We start from the raw sequence: 20294 nt of genomic DNA on the forward strand, positions 1-20294 counted from the left end.
TATATTATTAGGAAGGACTAAGTGGTAAATTTTATGTCTATTTTACTACAATGAACAACAAGCAACTTTCCTACAAAGAAAGCTGCAGGCCCAAATGTCCTCACTAGTAAATATGGAACATTTTAAGGAAAAAAACATAACAAAACAAAAAACCCCCAAAACAATACCCAACCCTAGAGCAGAAAAGAACACTTTTCAGCTTAAGAGGCCAGCACCACTGGAAAAGTAATCTGTGTGAAATAAAGGTCTGAATACTGGCCACATCATTGCATTGCAATTTTCCCACTGACAGTTCCTCCCATTAAAGTTTTAGATTATAAAGAATTTGCTAGGACTAAAACTTGAGGCTATCTAAAAAGGGAGAGCCTGGGGAAGAGTTTTCTAGGTATTTCTTGGTAGACTTTAATAGTCAAGGCTGATACAGCCGTGAGCTGCATAACAATATTTTGGTTAAAGACAGACTGCATGCATCATAGTAGTTCCATAAGATTATAGTTGGGGGTGAGGCTGGACAGATGAAGTAGCAGTTAAGAGCACTAGAGGACCCAGGCTCAATTCCCAGCATCTGCATGGCAGCTGACAAATCCAAAATTCCAGTTCCAGGGGATCTGATACCCTCTTCTGGCCTCTATGGGCACTACATACATGTGGTACACTTACCTACAACCAGGCAAAGCATTCATACACAAAAAATAAAAATAGCAAAAGATTATAGTGGGAAAAGAAGATTATAATGGAAACAATTTCCTATCACCTGCTATTTTTACCATACCTTTTCTATACTTAGATGGACAAATACTGTTGTGTAATGACTGCCTCTGGTAGCACTGTAGTAACATTCTGTACAGGTTTATCATCTAGGAACAACAGACTATGCTGTATGGCTTGGGTGTGCAGGAGGCTATGCCATCTACATTTGTGTAAAGACATTCTATAATAAGCATAGAATAACAAAATAATTTATTGGCATGTTTCTCAGAACTATCCCCTGTAGAGGCCATGATTTGCCTTCCCCTTCCTCCTTCCCTCCTCCTTCCCTCTCCCCCTACCTGTCTTTTCTTTCTGTTGGACAGTTTTGTTATTCACATGGATATACACAATATACAAAAAGGAACCAAGTTCTGAGTCTCAGGATTTTTCTGAGTTGCTAATTTGTTGCAACTGATTTAAAGAGCCCCAGAATTCCTTCTCTCCCTCATCCTCCTCTCTCAGTACTGTGTCTTCTCTTGGGTCTTCATCAAACAGCAATGCCACTGGGAGTCCCCAGTCCCGGATGAAGAGAGTATAGTCATTTTCTTTGCAGTGCTCAAACCTCAAGACACAGGCAAAGGGCTCTTGCATCATAAAAATAAACATTTTAACACCCAGTCCTTCCATTGGGCTGCTTCTGCCTAGCTTATGGGTGGAGGCAAGAAGACAGTCTTATTCCCCTTGCTTTTTAGCTTGATTGCTAGCATACTTAGACTTCAATACTAATAAAGGAGCACCAAGCAAACAGACCAAGAAATAAGGTGTGCGGGAAACTAACCATTATCCTTGCAGCACTCTGCTGGCTCCAGGCAAAAACTTATTTGTTAAGACGTCTCCAAGAATGATTCCCAGTTGTCTCAGCTCCCTGAAGCCCACAGGAGACAAACTTGTTAATCATATGCTAAATGCCTGCCCACCACTTAAAAGTTTCTTCTCCTTCACTGTTTCTTGAGTTCCTAGCCTTTTAAATAAACAAATTACAGAGACATTCATATTTTTCCCTTCCTAACTGTTCAGCTTTCTCCTCAGCTGGGAAGCTAGTACAAAGGTTTCATTCAGAGGAGCAAACATCATCTAGATAAAGCTGCATTAAACACTACCTGAGAGGGTAGCATTAATGAGAGCGAATTAAAGTGCTATTGTTGTATCATTTGGGAGAGTGAAAGCCTACAGGTAAGAAACACTTAAGTATCAACTACAGGAGGGGAAAACTGAAGCTTCAATTAATCCTGGCAATTTCAGAGAACTCTGAGGGTGACCATCTGTGAGGTAAACAGCTTGGGCAACTCGCACATCTTGTTTTAATCTTTCTTTGCATGATTATAATTTCGGGGTAATAAATAAGGTTATTAGCAAGAACAGAATAACAACAATAATTACAGTAAGTACTTGCAGAGCACTTTGATCATGCCATGACATCAGCCACTCTGCAGCTTCAAAATGAGAGATTCATGCTTGGAGTTTGCTCTCCAGGCCTGTCTTGAGAGGTGGCTGTACCATGCCTTCCCTCACACAAGGGAGACTTCGAGGACTTGGAAGTAAGGGAATAACTTAGAGATTTCAGAAAAGCCATTCCTAAAACCATCTCAATCAAAAATATCTGAAGGATTTATTATTTTAATCATGCCGGGAGAACCTTCCAATACCTTTTGCTAGACAAGAATAAAATTGGTTTTCCTCATCCAGCTGGCATTTTTACGTGTCTATACTATGGTACCATTTGGAGGTATTGACCACTTTGATGGGCTGATAAATGGTACTAAGTCATATTCATGCCATATGCATTATCCATCATTACAAGTGTGGTAAAAAGTTCACATGGGTAAGATAAATGGAATTCTGCCCATACTGAGATCTTTGCTTTCCTATTCATTATAGAGATTTCTGTCTCTAGATATACTAGGTGGCAGGAGACACTTGTACACATACGCATGACTTACTCAGCCAAGTTTAGACTGCCCTTATCAATAAGGCTGCTTCAACCGAGAGTGAAAATCATAACTGGATATTAGATATTACATTTTTGAATAAATAATAACCAATGAGTAAAATTATCTAGATAAATATATTACCACAAATTTAAAAGGACATCAGATTTACACAGGTAGAGGTTATAGCACTGTATAAATCTATTTTAAAGAAAATGTATTCTAAAGAACTATAACTAAGCCAGGTGTGGTGGTGCATGCCTGTAGTCTCAGCACTTGGGAGGCAGAGGCAGGTAGATATCTGTGAGTTCAAGGCCAGCCTGGTCTACATAGTGAGCTCCAGGACAGCTGGAGCAGGAAGACTCTGTCTCAAAAAAAAAAAAAAAAAAAAAAAGAGCTATAACTATCAGGCATGGTGGTTTATACCCATAATCCCAGCACTTAGAAGCTGAGCAGGAAGATTTCAAGTTTAAGGCCAGCCTAAGAAATATGCTCAAGGGGGCTGGAGAGATGGCTCAGCGGTTAAGAACACTGGCTGTTCTTGCGGAAGACCCAGGTTCGAATCCCAGCACCCACAGGGCAGCTAACAACTGTCCGTAACTCCAGTTCCAGGGGATCTGACAGCCTCTTCTGTCCTCCACAGGCATTGCATGACACAGGTGCACTTGCACACTTGCAGGCAATACATGCATACACATTTAAAAAAAAAAGAAATATGTTCCAGGCCGGTTTAGGATATATAATGAAAATTATAGACAATATATAGTAAAACAGAATCCCATAGAATTATAGACAATTTATAGTAAAACAGAATCCCACAGAATTATAGATAATATATAGTAAAACAGAATCCCACAGAATTATAGACAATGTATAGTAAAACAGAATCTCATAGAACTATAGACAATATATAGTAAAACAGAATCTCATGGAATTATAGAGAATACAACACAATCCCATAGAATTATAGACAATATATAGCAAAAGCAAAGTATAACATAGGCAAATAAAATGCAGTATTAAAGCACAGAATGAGTGACGTTACTTTCAGTGTCTCAGAGAACTGCCTGATACAGGTGATATTTGTGTTGGGCACAGAATGAGTGGGAGGCTGGGGCAATGGCTCAGCAGTTAAAATGCTTGCCAGGTAAGTATGAAGGCAGCAGTTCAAATTCTGAGAACCACTTAAATGGGTGGGCATGGTGGCTTACCTGTGATTTTAGCTTTCTTCAGAAGGTGGAGGCAGGAAGATCCCCATAGCAAGCTGGCTAGAGAGACTAACCATATCAGTGAGCTCTGGATTTGATTGAGAGACCCTGACTCATTGAGTATGGTGGAAAAGTGATTGAAGATGATTCCCAACATCAACCTTGGGCCTTTGCATACATGCATACCTACATACACAGACACCCACACGTGTGCTCACACACATGTAGACATGCACAAATATGCACACATGAAAATGGAAAAAGAAAAAAAAGAATGTGTAGAGATATCCAAGGACCTAGAAAGATGGCTCAGGGGCTAAAGGTGCCTGCTGCCATGCCTGACAACCTAAGTTCCATCCCTGGGACCCACATTGGTAGAAGGAAAGAACTAACTTCTATAAGTTGTTCTCTGACTTCCACATATGTGGCTCTGGCATGCATATGCATACATGCACACTAAATGCAATTTAAAAAGTGTTAATAAAATGATTAAAAATAAAGTTGAGGAAGAATACCAGAAAGTAGTCCCATTTTAAAATTTGATAAACTATTTACAATGGAAGGAAGGAAGGAAGGAAGGAAGGAAGGAAGGAATGAAGGAAGAAAAGGATGGAGAAAGAAAAAAGGTATGAAGGTATAAGTAATATTCAGAGAATTAAAAAGTAATTTGGAAAAAGGTGCCAACCTGTCACTCTGGATAGTATAGTCTACAAGACTAAAGACAATATAATTAGTTCTGTGTGCTAGTTGAGAAAGGCACAACAGTTCTGAAACCACTGTACAAGCAAACTGGAAAGCAACGATTAGTAAACAGATGGTAACAGAAGCCAGGTTTCACATGCTGGAGTGGGAGGGCAGGGACAAGTAAGGAGAGAAAGCACACTGTTATAAGGTACTAGGGTAGAGCTAAAGTCATTATCATGAGCTCATGTTTAGTTTAGTATAAATACAGATGTAACAAATGAAACTATCTGTAGATCTGTGCATGTACTTGGGTTGTATGTACACACTGTAACTGTTAATCTTCATTGTCAGCTTGACTACATTTGGAATCACCTATGAGACACAGTTCTGGCCATGCCTAAAAGGCATTTCCAAGCGGCTTAACTGAAGAGGGAAGACTCACCCTGAGTGAGTGGCACCATTCCATGGATTGGGTACCCAGATTAAATAAAGGGAAAAAAGAACAGGAAAGCCTGATGAGCACTGGCATTGATCTCTTTGCTTCTGAACTACAGATGCAGTTTGATCATTTATCCCAAGTTCCCATCACCATGCTTTTCCTGCTATGGTGGACCATACCCCTCATATTGTGATCCAAAATAAATCCTTCCTGAAGTTACTTTCGCCAGGTATTCTGTTGTAGCAATAACAAAAGGTAACTAGAACAGAAAACTAGTATCAAAAAGTGGGATAAGGTGCTGGAGACCTAGCTCAGAGCACCTCTTGCAGAGGACCTGGGTTTGGCTCCTAGGACCCATGTGGCAGCTAATAACCAGCTATAACTCCAGTTTCAGGGGATCTGACACACAGGTGCATAACTGCAGGCAAAACATCCATACACATGAAATAAAAATAAATACATCAAAAAATAAAATAAAGAGAAAAAAAGAAGTGGAATAATTGCTGTGATAAACCCAACCATGTGGTTTATTGGCCTTTGAAACTGGCTTGCAGGAAGACTGTGGAAGAGTTTGGAGATGCTGGCTGGAGAGGCCCTAGAATCTTGTGAGTAGAGCTTAATGGGTCATTCTGGTGGGAGTCTGGAAGATGAGAATGCCAACAGAAATGTAGACAGTAAGGACTGTGCTCCTAAGGTTTCAGAGGGGAACAGGACTCTATTGGGAACTGCACTAGAGACCATTCATATTATATTCTGGCAAAGAGTCTGGCTGCATTCTGCCAGTCCTGAGAATCTGAGTGAAGCTGAACTCAAAAGTAACAGATTAAGTTGTTTGGTGGAGGGATTTTCAAGATAGCAGAGTATTCATGCTGTGGTGACTGCTCACTGCTCTTAGTAAGAGAGCAGAAAGATGAAAAATGTGCAGTTAGGTGAGGAAAGAAGTGAGAGCAAATTTAAAGTTGCAGAGAAGGTAGGTGCAGAGAATAGCTATAACAGTTAAAGACTGTGCTGGGACAATTGGGGAGGTGCCTAGAGGACAACAACCACCCACTGAAGGCTTCCACTTGTAAAAATGCAAATACATTTGAAAGGAGTGAACTAAGATTATCACTAAAGTGGTTTGCTGCTCAAACCAATCACCTAAGGAACTATTTTCCCAGGTTCACATACCAAGGTGCACAGAAGCCATGACACCTGTGGGACAGCACATCTCAGGCTCACAGCAGAACTCAGCAGCACTCTCCAGATGGTACAGGTTTTGCCATCACAGAAAGTGTAAGCGACAGGGTCATGGAAGCTTATACCAAGGTTCTATAGAAAGCCACTGAGGTCAGGAAGTGTCTGTAAGGGTCAGATTCCTTGCAAGGAGGTCCTGAGAAGCCACTGCATGAAGCTAGAGAGATGAAGCCTAAGTTGTAATGGAGACCCTAGGAAGTTGGAGGTGCTAGGACCGTGGGACATCTGCTGAGGAAAGGTACAGGCACAGTGTACAGCTGGCCCATGACAGAGATTACATCTGTTGCAGGCAGTATAACTAGAGGGTCTGCTAGTTACAGAGACCCAGAAGGTACCACCAAGAGCTCCAGATGCTAAACACAAAGCTGCAGGATTTGGTGTTTTCCATAATGGGTTCCAGTCTTGATTGGTTCAGTCTTTCTTTGCTATTTTCTCAGTCCTCTTCCTGGGATGGGAATATTTACTCTGTGCCACTGTATATTAGAAATATGTAACTTTAAAAAATTTTTATTTTAAGGTGCTCACAGTTAAGAGATTGCCTTGAGTCTTGGAAAAAGCATTGTGTCAAAAAGAGAATGAGTTTTGAACAATGTTAAAACAGTTAAGTTCTGGGGACTCCTACAGGTGAACTAAATTTGTTTTGCATAATGAGATGTCCATAAGCCTTTGAGAACTAGGGGTAGAATGTTATAGCTAAAAATGATATATTTGGGTATCAAGTTGACAAGGGATGGTCTTGTGCTGGTTAATCTTCATTGACAACTTGACTAGATTTGGAATTACCTAAGAAACAAACTCTGGGCATGTCTTCCATGAGGGAATTTCCAGAGAAGTTTAAATGAGGAAAGAAGACGCACCCTGAATGTGGGTAGCATCATACCATGGACTTGGTGCCCAGACTGAATACAAAGGGGAAAAAGAGCAGGAAAGTCTGAAGAGCACTAGCATTCATATCTCTCTGGTTTCTGATTGCAGATGCAACCTAGCCAGCTCTTTGTGCTTCCACTGCCTTCCCTGACATGATGGACTGTGCCCCTCAGACCAAGCTGTGTCTTGTCAGAAATTTGGTGACAGTGATGAGAAAATTAACATACATATATTTCCTTTACTCTGTCATCTGAGAGGGCCAAGGAGCAACCATACCCTAGTAGCACCCAGATCTTAGTTTCTAACACCATTCTCTAATAAAAAGAAACCAGGTTCTTTGGGAAAATGGTTGGTCCTAAGAAAGGGAAAGAGGCTATAGGATAAGCTTGGAGCATCTTATAGTGACAGGAAGTGCTGAGAAAGACAAAAGGAGCAACAAGCCTGCAACGATGAGGGTGTGTCAAAAGGCCAGAGAGCAGGTCAGAGAGCCCCAGGCCTACAGCTTCAACATTCTGAGCAATAAAATACAAAGTAGTTGTGAATTACAACCCAGAATACAAGATTAAATATCTGTGTATCGATATTGATATAAATAACAGAATAAACAAAAGAAATAAATAGGGGAGGAGAGAGAAATCTTTCATGCAAAAGATTTCCAAATAATTCTCACAGATACTGAGTCCTCAAGAAGGTGGAACAGGACTCATCATTCCTTATGTGTGGGCTGTGCATAGCACTTAGCCTCTAAGGAGTGGGGAAAAGAGAATAGCTCTGCAAAGGAGAAACTTGACAAACACTTCCTCACCCAGGTGATCAAGCTGACAAAGTGGCAGGCCTTGTCAAGGGCATGTGCTTGTGATATGATGTGGTAATGGTGATTCTTCACTCCATGTTTTACCTCCCGAGCCCTCCTTTTCTTCTAATCAGGAGAAAAACAGCAGTAAACCCCAGTTAAGTGACATTCTGGAGAACACTAATGAATGATCCTGAAACTGCCAAGGTCATCAAAAGCAAAGAAACTCATAGCCAATAGAAACCTAAAAACAGATAACATATTTTGAAAGTTGTTTTTAGTCAACTAAGATGACTGACGAAACAGTCTTAATGAGTGGCTTAAACAACAAAAATGTACTTTCTTACATGTCTGGAGGTTAGAAGTCCCAGCCTGGGGTGCTGGACGATGGCTTTTGGTAAGGTTCCTTCTTTGTTTGTAGATAGCTAACTTTCCTCTGTGGAGAGGGATGGGAGAAATAGGGAAGGGAAGAGAGAGAGGAGACAGGGGTGGAGGGGGGAGAGGAAAGGAGGGGGAAGGAGTGGGAAGAGGAAGAAAGCAGGGGAGAGAGAAGAGAGAAGAAGGAAGCAGAAGGGGAAGGGGCTGAGGGCAGTAATTTGATTGGGACCACCATATATGAATTTTAAGGGGATACAGTGAGGTCCACAAGAAAAGCCATCTTGTCGGTGGTTAAGAGCACTCACTGCCTGCTCTTGCAGAGGACCTGGGTTTGGTTCCCAGCACCCACATGATGGCTAACAATCATCTGTAACTCCAGTTCAAGGGAATTTGAAGCCCTCTTCTGACCTTCACAGCATTTCACAACACATGCACTTACATACATGTAGGCAATACACTCATACACATAAAATAAAAATAAATAAAATACAAAAAAAGAGAAAAGCCATCATGGAGCTATGAATGGGTTTGGCCTTAGCACAGTAGAAATTCAAGTTGAAGCCAATTATGAGTAAGGAAAAAAAGGAAGACGAGAAGAAGCTATGCCCCATGGTTAAATAGTTGAATCAAGTTTCATTTAAACCAGCCCCACCTTTATTGAGCCAACATATTCCCGTAATTATTTAAATCAGTCTGAGCTTTTCTGTTATCCGTGACCAGAAGCAGCAATCCCCCTGCTTTTCTGTGGTGTGTGTGTGTGTGTGTGTGTGTGTGTGTGTGTGTGTGTGTGTGTGTGTTTTGAGACAGGGTCTCCCTGTAGCCCCAGCAGGCCTGGAACTTGCTATATAGACCAGGCTGGCCTTGATCTAATAGCCATCTGCCTGCTTCTGCCTCCTGAGTGCTGGGATTAAATGCATGTGACACAAAGCCCTCCTGTTTTTCCGTTTGAGACAAAGTCTCACTATGTGTCTCAGGCTGGCCTTAAAGCCATCATCCTCTTGTTTCAACCTCCCAAGCACTGCGATTACAAGTATATGCCTCCAAACCTGACTAATAAAGCACTTCCCAATTTTCTCTAGTACCTAGCAGTTTGGGTTAAAACACTTAACTTTATGTGGCTTAGGCTGTCTGAGCATGGAGCACAGAAAGCAAGGTGATTTAGGAGGATGGTGGAACTGATGGAAAATATGCATGATAACCATTAAAAAAATCCCATACTGACTAGACAAATAATAACAATAATAATAATAATCATGATGATGAGGGCTGGGGATGGCTCAGTGGTGGGCATTACATAGGCAGAAGGTTCTGAGTTCATTTCCTAGCATTGTAAAACAAGTAGGTAAATAATAAATGAATGAAAGTAGGAAGAATTAGGTGAGCTGAGAGACTTGATGTGGCTGCAGTGTAGGTTTAAAAGAAACAAGAGGTGGGGAGGAGACAGGAGGAACTGATTAGTAATTAGGCCTTCTAAATTGGCTAACTTGTGTCTCCTAGTAACAAAAACAGTAACACTGTAGCAATGAGAGGCTGTGATGCTTTCAGGGAGAGGCTCTCACAATAGAGCTAAGACCACAAAGCTATAAACACCTACGAAAATGAAACATTTTGGCATTGATCAAAGTAGAAACCTAGACTCGCATTCACCACCTCTTCTGAAAGTCAGTTTATAAGGGTCCCTTGCTGGGTATAGCTACAAGGTAGGGTTTGTCAAACAAAGCCTATATTTTTTAAACTGGGTTTTTATGATGATAATAATCTAAAAGTGAGATCAACAGGAGCACATGTATAACTGCTGCTTGGTTTCAGCGCCTATGTTTGCATTTATGATCTTGTTGGCAACAAGCGGCACAGATGTAATATGTAAATGATGCATATGAGTATACAGCACACTGTAAAAGATTCTGCAGTGTTCTGAACAGAGAAAAGCAGTGAGGGAATTGAGCAGACACAGCACACAACAGCACAGATGGGCTGAAGTAAAAAGAACCTGCATGGTGATGACCGCTGCTTGCTTAAAATGAGAGCTGCAACCTAGCCTCTGTAAAAGAAACAGCAGTCAGACTACAATGCTGTTAGTTTGCATTTTATTGGTTTTGTGGTAGTATTTGTACTTATTCTGATTTTATGGTTGAATAGGCACTTTCTGCCAAACAGCTTATATAGAGATTTGTGCCCACAAACAATATAGTAAATACTTTTTTTTCTCTTTTTGAGATAGGGTCTCCCTGTAGATCCAACTGGCCTGGAACTCATTATGTAGACCAGGCTGGCCTTGAATTCAAGCGAGAACCACCCACCTCTGCCTCACTACTGCTGGGATTAAAGGCATGCGCCGCCATACCTGGCAGTAAACACTTTTTTAAGTCAACCCAGGAGTCTGAGAATATTTTCCTTGAAATAGTACCTTATTTATCAACACTGAAAAATACAGTATTAGAAGATTCCGTCCCAAACATTCTACTCTTACTTCTCCTTAATAGCAGAAATGCTCCACGTTGGGCAGAATTACACCAAGGCTCCTTGGAAGGCAATTTCAGGTAGAGGTGAGACGTTTGGACTGAGCAGAGTGCAGGGTCTGCCACTGGTGTCTTAGTTTGACACCTCTGGCATCATAGTTTGATCATTTTAATTTCCTCAATAAAATGTGGCTAATATTATTTCAAAACATAGGAATCTTCCGCAAGGTAATATATGTGCATAGTTCTGGGTTCACAGTCAATGTCTGATGCTACCGATGTTACCACTGTTAGCATTAGTTTGGCTCTCCTTACAATTTCCACAGGACTCCACAGATAGCATAGCATCAAGCTTTCTACTAAGAGGCTTCTTAGTTCTAATCAGTCCCAGCTTCCCAAGGAGGTCAAAGACTAATTTATTAACAAAGTGGGGTGGGGGTGGGGGGTAGAAAGAGTCTAAATTGAAAATTGGATCAGCCCCAACTCTCAGTTTAGTCACTAATTATCCATGATTTTTGGAAAAAAACGCTGCTTAAACTTATAGGTTCATGTGTAAAATGGAGGTAATTATTTTAAAAAACACTCTATTTGTGTGTGTGTGTGTGTGTGTGTGTGTGTATGTATGTATACCATGTGTGTGCAGGTGCCCATGGAGGCCAGAAAAGGGCACTGACTTTCAGCACCCACATTGGGTGCCTCACAACCACCTGTTACCTCCAGCTCCAGGGGATCCAAAATATATGTAATTTTTAAAAAATTTTGTTTTTTTAATTTTATGTGTATTTGTATATTGCCTTCATGTAGGTAAGTGCACCCATGTCGTGCAATGCCCCTGGAGGTCAGAAGAGGCTATCGGTTCCCCTGGAACTAGAGTTACAGTTGTTAGCTGCCACGTGGGTGCTGGGATTTGAACCCGGGTCTTCTGCAAGAACTTCACCCTGGGACTGGAGTTATAGTTGTTAGCTGCCATGTAGGTGCTGGGATTCGAACCCGGGTCTTCTGCAAGAACAACCAGTGTTCTTAACCACTGAGCCATCTCTCTAGCCCCAAACATATGTAATTCTTAAGCCACAAAGTTATACAAAGAAAATGATAAAGTACATGATTCTTTGAAGATATAAAGTGAGGCTGGGCATAGTGGCTCATGCCTTTAATCCTAGCACTTGGGAGGCAGAGGCATGCAGATCTCTGTGAGCTGAAGGCCAGCCTGGTCTATATAGTGAGTTCCAGGCCATCTGGGGGCCATAGGGAGACCCTGTCTCAAAAAGACAAGGAAAAAAAAAGAAAATATAAAGTGAAATTATTATTCAATGTATTCCAGAACATTTTTTCTAATATTTTTTTACATTTATTATTACAATTATTCTATTTGTGTGTGTGTGTGTGTGTGTGTGTGTGTGTGTGCGTGCGCGTATGTACACTGTGGCACACATAGAGGCCAGAGGACAAGTTGCAGGAGCTGCTTCTCTCCTTTTACCATGTGGGTTCCAGGGATCAAACTCAGATTGATCATCAAGCTTCATGGCAAGGGCCTTTACCACTGAGGCATTTAATACTGGCCCTCGAGAACATTTTTGTTTTATTGTATTTATTTCTTTTGGGGGGTGGGGTTTTTTTGAGACAGGGTCTCACTATGTAGTCCCAGCTGGCCTTGAACTCCTAGAGATCTGCCTGACTCTGCCTCCTGATTGCTAGAATTAAAGGTGTGAGCCACCGTGCCTGTCTCCAGACCATTTTTTTTTTAAATTTTATTTATTCATTTTATTTGTATGGGTGTAGTGTCTACATCCATGTGAGTGCACCCGTATTGTGCAATGCCCATGGAGGTCAAAAGAAGGAGTCAGATCCCATTGAACTGGAGTTATGGATAGTTGTTAGCTGCCATGTGGGTGCTAGGAACCAAACTGAGGTCCTCTGCAACTGCTGAGCCATCTCTTCAGCCCCTCAGAATATTTTTTAAAGAGCCTCTAAAACCTTGACAAGGAAAAGAAATACAATAAATGAACAATTAATCCATACCATCCACTGTAAGCAATTAGGTGCTGAGATGGTCAACTGGGACAAGTCAAACTGGCACTGAGTCTCCTGTTGCGACAGTGCAGGCAGGAAATATGGGGGGGGGGGGAGCACCTTGTCTTCCAGGTTCCCCTAATGAACAGCAGCGGGTAAAGCTCAAATGGGTTTAGCATAGATGAGAAAATGGTTAAGGAACCCTGAAGAATAAAGGTTTATTTTATAGACCTCTGAAGCTGGAGGTAGGAGAGGGGGAGGTAGAGTTGAAGAGTACAAGAGTGTCTCAGTCCCTGTCTCTTAGGGAGTCTGAAGGGAGGCCTTGGGCTGGGAATTCATTGGTGTATATGAACATGGCTGTGATCTCCAAGAACTTTAACCCACTGGCCGGCCACTAGCTCTTGAATGGGGAGGGAAGCTTCTTATAAGAAACCTTCCAGGAAAAGTTTTACAATGACCTTTTCTTAGCCTGAATGTCATAGTTGGGATTCCCACCTGGAGCCAGTGGGATCTGGGAGCCAGAGATTCCACCTGCCAAAGAAGAATATAAGTATTTGATACTTGACACATGATAAACCTTATCCGAAGAAAGCATATAAGCTAAAATAAGAACAATGAAAATAACCCAAGCCAGTGAGTGGCAACTGGCTTTAACCCCAGCACTCAGGAGGCAGAAGCAGGCAGATCTTTGTGACAATGAAATCAGCCTGGTCTACCACACAGTGAGTTCCAGGCTGGCTGGAGCTACAGGGAGACCCTGTCTCAAAAAACCAAAAAAAAAAAAAAAAAATTATTATCTATAAAAGGAAATTAATAAAGTAAAGACATGTAAGAAAGGACAGCTGGATAGTTTAGGGCCAGCAAGATGGCTCAGTGGGTAAAAGCACTTGGCATGCAAGCCTGGTGTCCTGAGTTCAATACTGAACCCACATAAAGGTGGAAGGAGAGAATGAACTCAACAAAGTTGTCTTCTTATCCCCACAGGAGGCTGAGGCACATACACACACACCATATATATACACACACAGTAATAACAAAACCTTTTTTAGAAAATGGCCATTTAAGACCAATGCTAGATCCATCCACAAAATAGCAAAGAAAACTAACAAATTGACAAAGATAATCAAATATTGGGGGAGGGGTGGATTTTATGTGTAGTATACATTTTTAAATTATTACAAATTATTTTATGTAAATAATTTTTTACGATTTTATTCATTTTTATATTATGTGTATGATGTGTATGGGTATATAATTCGCATGTACGTAAGTGTACCTGTGTTGAGCAATTCATGCAGAGGTCAAAAGAGGACACTGGATTCCCTTGAACTGGAATTATGGATGGTTCTGGGAACTGAATCTGGGTCCTTTGCAATGGCAGCCAGTGCTCTTAACTGTTGAGCCACAGTCCAGCCCCCTATTAATTATATTTTAATCTGCAGGGAACACATTACATCCAAAAGTACGTAAGTGTACCTGTGTTGAGCAATTCATGCAGAGGTCAAAAGAGGACACTGGATTCCCTTGAACTGGAATTATGGATGGTTCTGGGAACTGAATCTGGGTCCTTTGCAATGGCAGCCAGTGCTCTTAACTGTTGAGCCACAGTCCAGCCCCCTATTAATTATATTTTAATCTGCAGGGAACACATTACATCCAAAAGCCTTGGTAATCTCTAGCTTATGAACAGTCTTATTCCTGAAAGCATCTGTAAGACATTTGGTAAGAGCTTAGAAGCACATTTTCTCTCTTTTTGAGAGAAGGTCTCCTACCTCAGGATGGGCTTGAATTCTATGTAGCCAAGGATAACCTTGAACTTTTATCCTCCTGCCTCCACCTTCCAAGTACTGGAATTACAGGAGTGTGCCACCATATCCAGTTTTATGCGGTGTTGGGGATGGAACCCAGAGGCTCATGCACGCTAGGCAAGCATCTACCAACAGAGCTACAGCCCCAGCCCAGGAAGCACAGTCTCTTTAGGAACATTTTAAGTGGTAATTAAGATACCAGGCTAGTTCACACATGCTTTTTAAATCCATAATGTGGATGAAAAGAAATGTGTTTGTTTATTTCAAATGGTCTTAGAAAGCTGGCAAATTCCATTTTCCCAAATAGCTGAAACACTGCCAATCCATACTGCCTGGGGCAACCCGAATCTTATTTAATACAAAAACACTGATTAAATGATGATTCTTTTTTAAAAAAATAACAACAAAACACAAAACCTGTTAGCCATCTCCCTGCCACCTGACAACATAATGGGTGTGCAGAAGGTAATGTTTAACTAAAACTGGATCTGTGCTCAAAATAATTGTCCCCTAGAATAAGTCATATTAAGAGATCATTATTTACTACAATAACAGCAAACTGTTTTGAAGTTCCGTTCGCAGAGACTGTCTTTCTAGCAGGCCCTTCCTGCTTTCCACATTCTCAGTGGTGGAAGCTCTGCTCCAGGATAATATCTGTGTTTAGAGTCCATTGCTGTTCTTGTTAATACAAACATATAAATTCCCAAAGTAACCAGCTTAGAAGATTAGATTTATTAAGATATCAGTTTCTGGTATGTTCTGCTTCCTTAAACAGGCTTCAACAGTCATAGCTCATAAATCAAGCTCACAGTGCATACTGCAGCACCACAGACAGTCCTCAGCATGCTCTGCACTATCTGGAAATAGGAGCTGAGTGCTTTTTTAAAAAAGTAGAAATATTCAGGGTAGGTTGGGTTAGACCCCTCTACACGTGCAACCAAAACATAACATAAAACACCCTAGGTACGAACAGCTCAAACTATGCAAGACTGGCAGAAGGAAGCTATGTCACTCAACAGAAGGATGTGGATGACAGTTTTATTTATTTATTTAATTTATTTATTTATTTATTTTGGTGTTTTTGAGACAGGGTCTCCTTGTAGCTTAAGCTGGCCTGGAACTCACTGTGTAGACCAGGCTGGACTTGAACTCACAGAGATCCACTTGCCTCTGCCACCCAAGTGCTGGGATTAAAGGCATGTGCCACCAGGCCCAGCTCAAGTCTTCATTCTTACAGAGTAAGTGCAGAGTAAGATAATGATAGCTTATCACTGAGCCATCTCCCCAGCCTCACTGCATTTTTTATGTAAACAATCTATTTGTCTTTCCCTTTTTTGCAGTTTTAATTAAGAAAGGATGACAGCACATTTCTGGAGCTGAAGATTCATGAGTATTAAAAAAAAGTACATTTTCTCCAAAAATAGTCTATTAAAAATTAAAGTAACTCTAGTTGAAGTTCCAAAAATGGGGGGGGGGGGCTATATTTTTGAACAAGTAACTTAAGAGTTCATTTGGAAGAGTAAACACACAGGAAATGTCAGGAAAACAGTAGAGGAAAGGAGTAGTGTAGTTGGGTTGGGGCTGCAGGGTGGAATAATGGCAGATCTTGCAGCACACTATAAAACAAGTGAATCCTGGCCATGTCTCTAATGCCGGGATGGAGCCACAGCAAATGGAACAAATTAGGAAATCCAGAAACTGGTCAAAATACATATTAAAAAAGTCCATTTGTAATAGCTAGTATTTTGAATCAGTGGCTTAGACAGAGATGGCCTATTCAAAGAAGTACATTAAGAAAACAGGCTACCATTTGGGGAAAATGTTATTTCTCTACTCCACATCTAACATCAAAACAGCAGATGAATTACACTTTTAAACATAAAAATTATATGTGAGTGAGATGATTCAGTTGGTAGGTAAAGGCATCAAGCCTGATGACCTGAGTTCCATCCCTGTAACCCGCATGTTGGAAGGAGAGACCTGACTCCTGTTAAGTTGCCCTCTGACTTCCACACACTCACCAGGGTACATGGGTATGCCCACCTTCCAAAAAAAATGAATAAATAAATAAATAAATAAATGTAATTTAAAGATTATAACTCATATCTTAATAAGTTTAGAAAAATGATAAATATTTCTAGGGAAAAGTAGGGAGAAAATATTTTAAATATGATACATAAACTACAAAAAAGGGAAAGACAAATAGATTATTTACATAAAAAATGCATAATGAAGCTGGGGAGATGGCTCAGTGATAAGAGCACTTGCTCTGTGAGAATGAAGACTTGAGCTGGGCCTGGTGGCATATGCCTTTAATCCCAGCACTTGAGAGGAAGAGGCAGGCGGTTCTCTGTGAGTTCAAGGCCAGCCTGGTCTATTAGTGAGTTACAGGCCAGCAGGGGCTACAGGGAGACCCTGTCTCAAAAAGACAAAAAAGAAGACTTGAGTTTGAATCTCATGTAAAAAGCAAGGCATGGCTGTGCATACCTATAATTCCCTGTAATCCCAGCATTGTGGGGCAGAGAGAAGCAGATCCCACAAGTTTGCTGACCAACCAGCCTTGATGAAACAGTGAGCTTCTAGCTCAGTCAGTGAGTCTCTTAAGGTAGTAAGAGAGAGAGCAATAGAGGGAGAGACCTGATGTCTTCCTCTGGCCTCCACATATACAAACACAGGTGCATGTACCTGCATATTCACATGCATACATCACATATACCACACAACAGACACACAAAATGCATGAGAAAGGATGATGGAAATATTTTAAAAGATGGTGGAAATGGCTGCAAAATATTAGGATGTTTTATGAACAATACATAAGGAATGCTTAGAAAACAAGTAGAAATGACCTCAGTAGAAATTGTGCTAATGTCATGAACAACCACTCACAAAGTAGCCACAGGCCATTTGGAGATGTTTACCACACAAATCACAGGTCTTTCGAAGATTCTTTCACCTTTATCTTAAAGGCAGGTCCCTTGCTGATTACACAAGGTCCACAGCAATTCCAGCTACCACACTGGCATGGTAACCCCCAGAGGAAGAAAAGGGTGGGCTATTTCTTTAGTTTCTTTTGAGGAATAAGGAAACTTTCTCACAAGCTCCCCCAGGAGACCTGTTCTCAGATTTTACCAGAACTGGGTCACAAACCATTCCCAAACCAACCTCTGGTGAGCAAATGGGTTGCTTTATTAGATTATAGGTTCTCAGTATGGTCCATAAATCCCTGGGGGTCCCCATGTCCCCATCAAGAGTCTTCAGAGATCACTATACACTCACAAGTAGGAAAAGCCAACTCACTAATGCATCTCTTTAATGAAGCCATAAAAATTGTCTTTATGGAGCACCATTTTCTCTTTGGCATTTTCTTAAAAATAAAGTATGCCTGTCAGTCAAGAAAACAACATATGCCATGTGCTACCTTTGATAAAATTGAAGCATTTAGGCAAAAATTTAAATTCTAGTAAATCTGTGTCTGCCACCATGAGTTTAACAGCTTGCTAATGCTCATACACTATTGTGATGAGAGTAAAATATTTTTGATATTGTATAATGAAATGTTCTAACATCTGGAAGACCCACTCAATTCCTGAACTAATATTTTCCATACGCCCAAGACATGGTGTTACATGGAAGGTGAAAAATTCATTCCAACTACAAGACATTATAATGGATGCCTGTTTGACTGTTTTGAGTCAGGGTCTTTCTCAAACTCAAGCTCTTCTTGCCTCTGCCTCCTAAGTGCCTATATGAACCCTTTTTTTTTTTTTTTTTTTTTTGGACAGCGTCTTACTGTGTAGCCATGGCTGGCCTAGAACTCACAGATAGCTTCTGCCTGCCTCTGCCTCCTGAGTGCTGGGATTAAAGGTGTAATGCCACCATACTCAGCCTATATGAACATTTTTAAGAGAAAATAAAATGTGATGGAAAATACCATTTTTAGAAATATATATTTTAAAAATATTTACTACTTTTATTTTATGTGTATGAGTGTATTGCCTGCATGTGTGTAAGTGTACCTGTGTCATACAGGTCAGACAATGCCCATGAAGGTCAGAAGAGGGTATCAGATCCCCTGGAACTGAAGTTATGGCTGGTTATGAGCTGCCATGTGGGTGCTGAGAATTCAATCTAGTCCTTTGTAAGAGTAGTCAGTGCTCTTAACTGCTTAGCCATCTCTCTAGCCCCATTTTTATAAATATATTTTTTAAAAATAATCAGAATATACTAAGAATTTGTTATAGCACACTTTGTACATAAGCTGAAAAAATAGTTATTTTTAGAGTACTGGCTAAATTACTCTATGTATATCCATAGAAAGGAAATACAAGTAGCCATGTAAAATGTTGCAAAAAATCTAAATTTAGCTGGGTATAGTGGCACATGAGTCCCACCAGAATGGTCTTCCTTTCAAAAGCTGTCATAGAAGCTAGAGAGATGGTTCCATGGTTAAGAACACTAGCTGATCTTGCAGAGGACCTGGCTTTGGTTCCTAGCACCCACATGGTGGCTAACAACCATCTGTAACTCCAGTTCCAGGGGATCTGATGCACTCTTCTAACCTTCTTGGGCACTGCACAACACAGGTGCACTTACATACATACAGGCAACATAGTCATACACATAAAATAAAAATAATGTGTAAATTTAAGTTGACATATATGAGCCAGTATGGTGGTACACACCCTTAACCCCAGCACTTGAGAAGCAGAGGAAGGTGGATCTCTATGAGATCAAGGCCAGCCTGGTCTCCATAGTGAGTTTCAGGCCAGTTGGGGGTTACAGGAAAATCCTGTCTCAAAAAACAAAACAAAACAAAATATTGATATATATGTACCAAGAAATACTCTCATACATAGATAAAGTCTGGGAAAATAATTGCTAATTGAAGATCTCACAAGCAGAATAAACACATCTTAAAATGTTCTTTCCTATTTGGAGTTAATGGTCTAATTTATGTTAGGTAATTGTTTTTTGGAAAAAATTCCATGGAATATTAGAAAAAGTATAGCTTATATTACAAACTATTAAACTTAATTTTTCAAAAAATGTTCTTTCCTGTTTGTTTGGGATTTTTTTTTTTGGGGGGGACGGTTTCAGGAGTCAGGTTGGCTCAAGACTGCTATGTAGCAAAGGCTGGCTTTGAACTTCTTATCTTCCTGCCTCCACCTATACTTATAAACATAAATTACTTTTAAAACTATTAAGTATACAAGTTATATAAAATATTCATGTGCAGGATCCATGCTAGAGACAGAGGTGAAAGAAGCCAGTCTGGGCACCAGGTGGCACTCACAGTAGAAAGGTTTCAAAAGCTTTTGTGGAGCCAGGTGTGGTGGCACACGCCTGTGGTCCCAGCACTCAAGAGGCAGAGGCAGGCGGATCTCTGCGAATCCAAGGCCAGCCTGGTCTACACAGTGAGTTCCAGGTCAGTTGGGGCTACAGGGAGACCCTGTCTCAAAAAGACCAAACAAACAAACAAACAAAAAACCTTTTCTGGTGGTCACTCATTTGCATGGAGGAAAAGATACTTTTGAATTTTGAGAATCTAGGTGGTAGGGCCCAGACAGAATCCAGACACTTTTCAAGTACTCTATGGCCAAAGAAGTTCTGAAAAAGACGGCTTAAAGACCAGATAGGGCAAAGTACTAGAATGCTGATGAAGGGAGAGGTGGGGCAAGAACCAGGAGGCTGAAAGAAAGGTTAAAGGAAGAGTAGTAGCAGGAGAAAACGG

At 40.8% G+C, this 20294-nt stretch overlaps 1 protein-coding gene across 3 annotated transcripts in view; it reads right to left on the minus strand.

Annotated features, from left to right (window-relative positions):
• Positions 1 to 20294, minus strand: part of Mettl8 (methyltransferase like 8) — a 124814-nt gene that overhangs the window by 86872 nt on the left and 17648 nt on the right. For 2 of the 3 annotated variants that reach the window (XM_029557299.1, XM_029557298.1), the window contains exon 2: positions 1529 to 1615. The exons of the other annotated variant lie outside the window; for it this stretch is intronic. In XM_029557299.1, the coding sequence (XP_029413159.1) occupies positions 1529 to 1531 (3 nt within the window). In that variant the 5' untranslated portion in view covers positions 1532 to 1615. The remainder of the gene's footprint in view (positions 1 to 1528; positions 1616 to 20294) is intronic. 3 annotated transcript variants of the gene reach the window in all.

The sequence above is a fragment of the Nannospalax galili genome, unplaced genomic scaffold (genome assembly GCF_000622305.1).
Source record: "Nannospalax galili isolate Female #2095 unplaced genomic scaffold, S.galili_v1.0 scaffold346, whole genome shotgun sequence".
NCBI lineage: Eukaryota > Metazoa > Chordata > Mammalia > Rodentia > Spalacidae > Nannospalax > Nannospalax galili.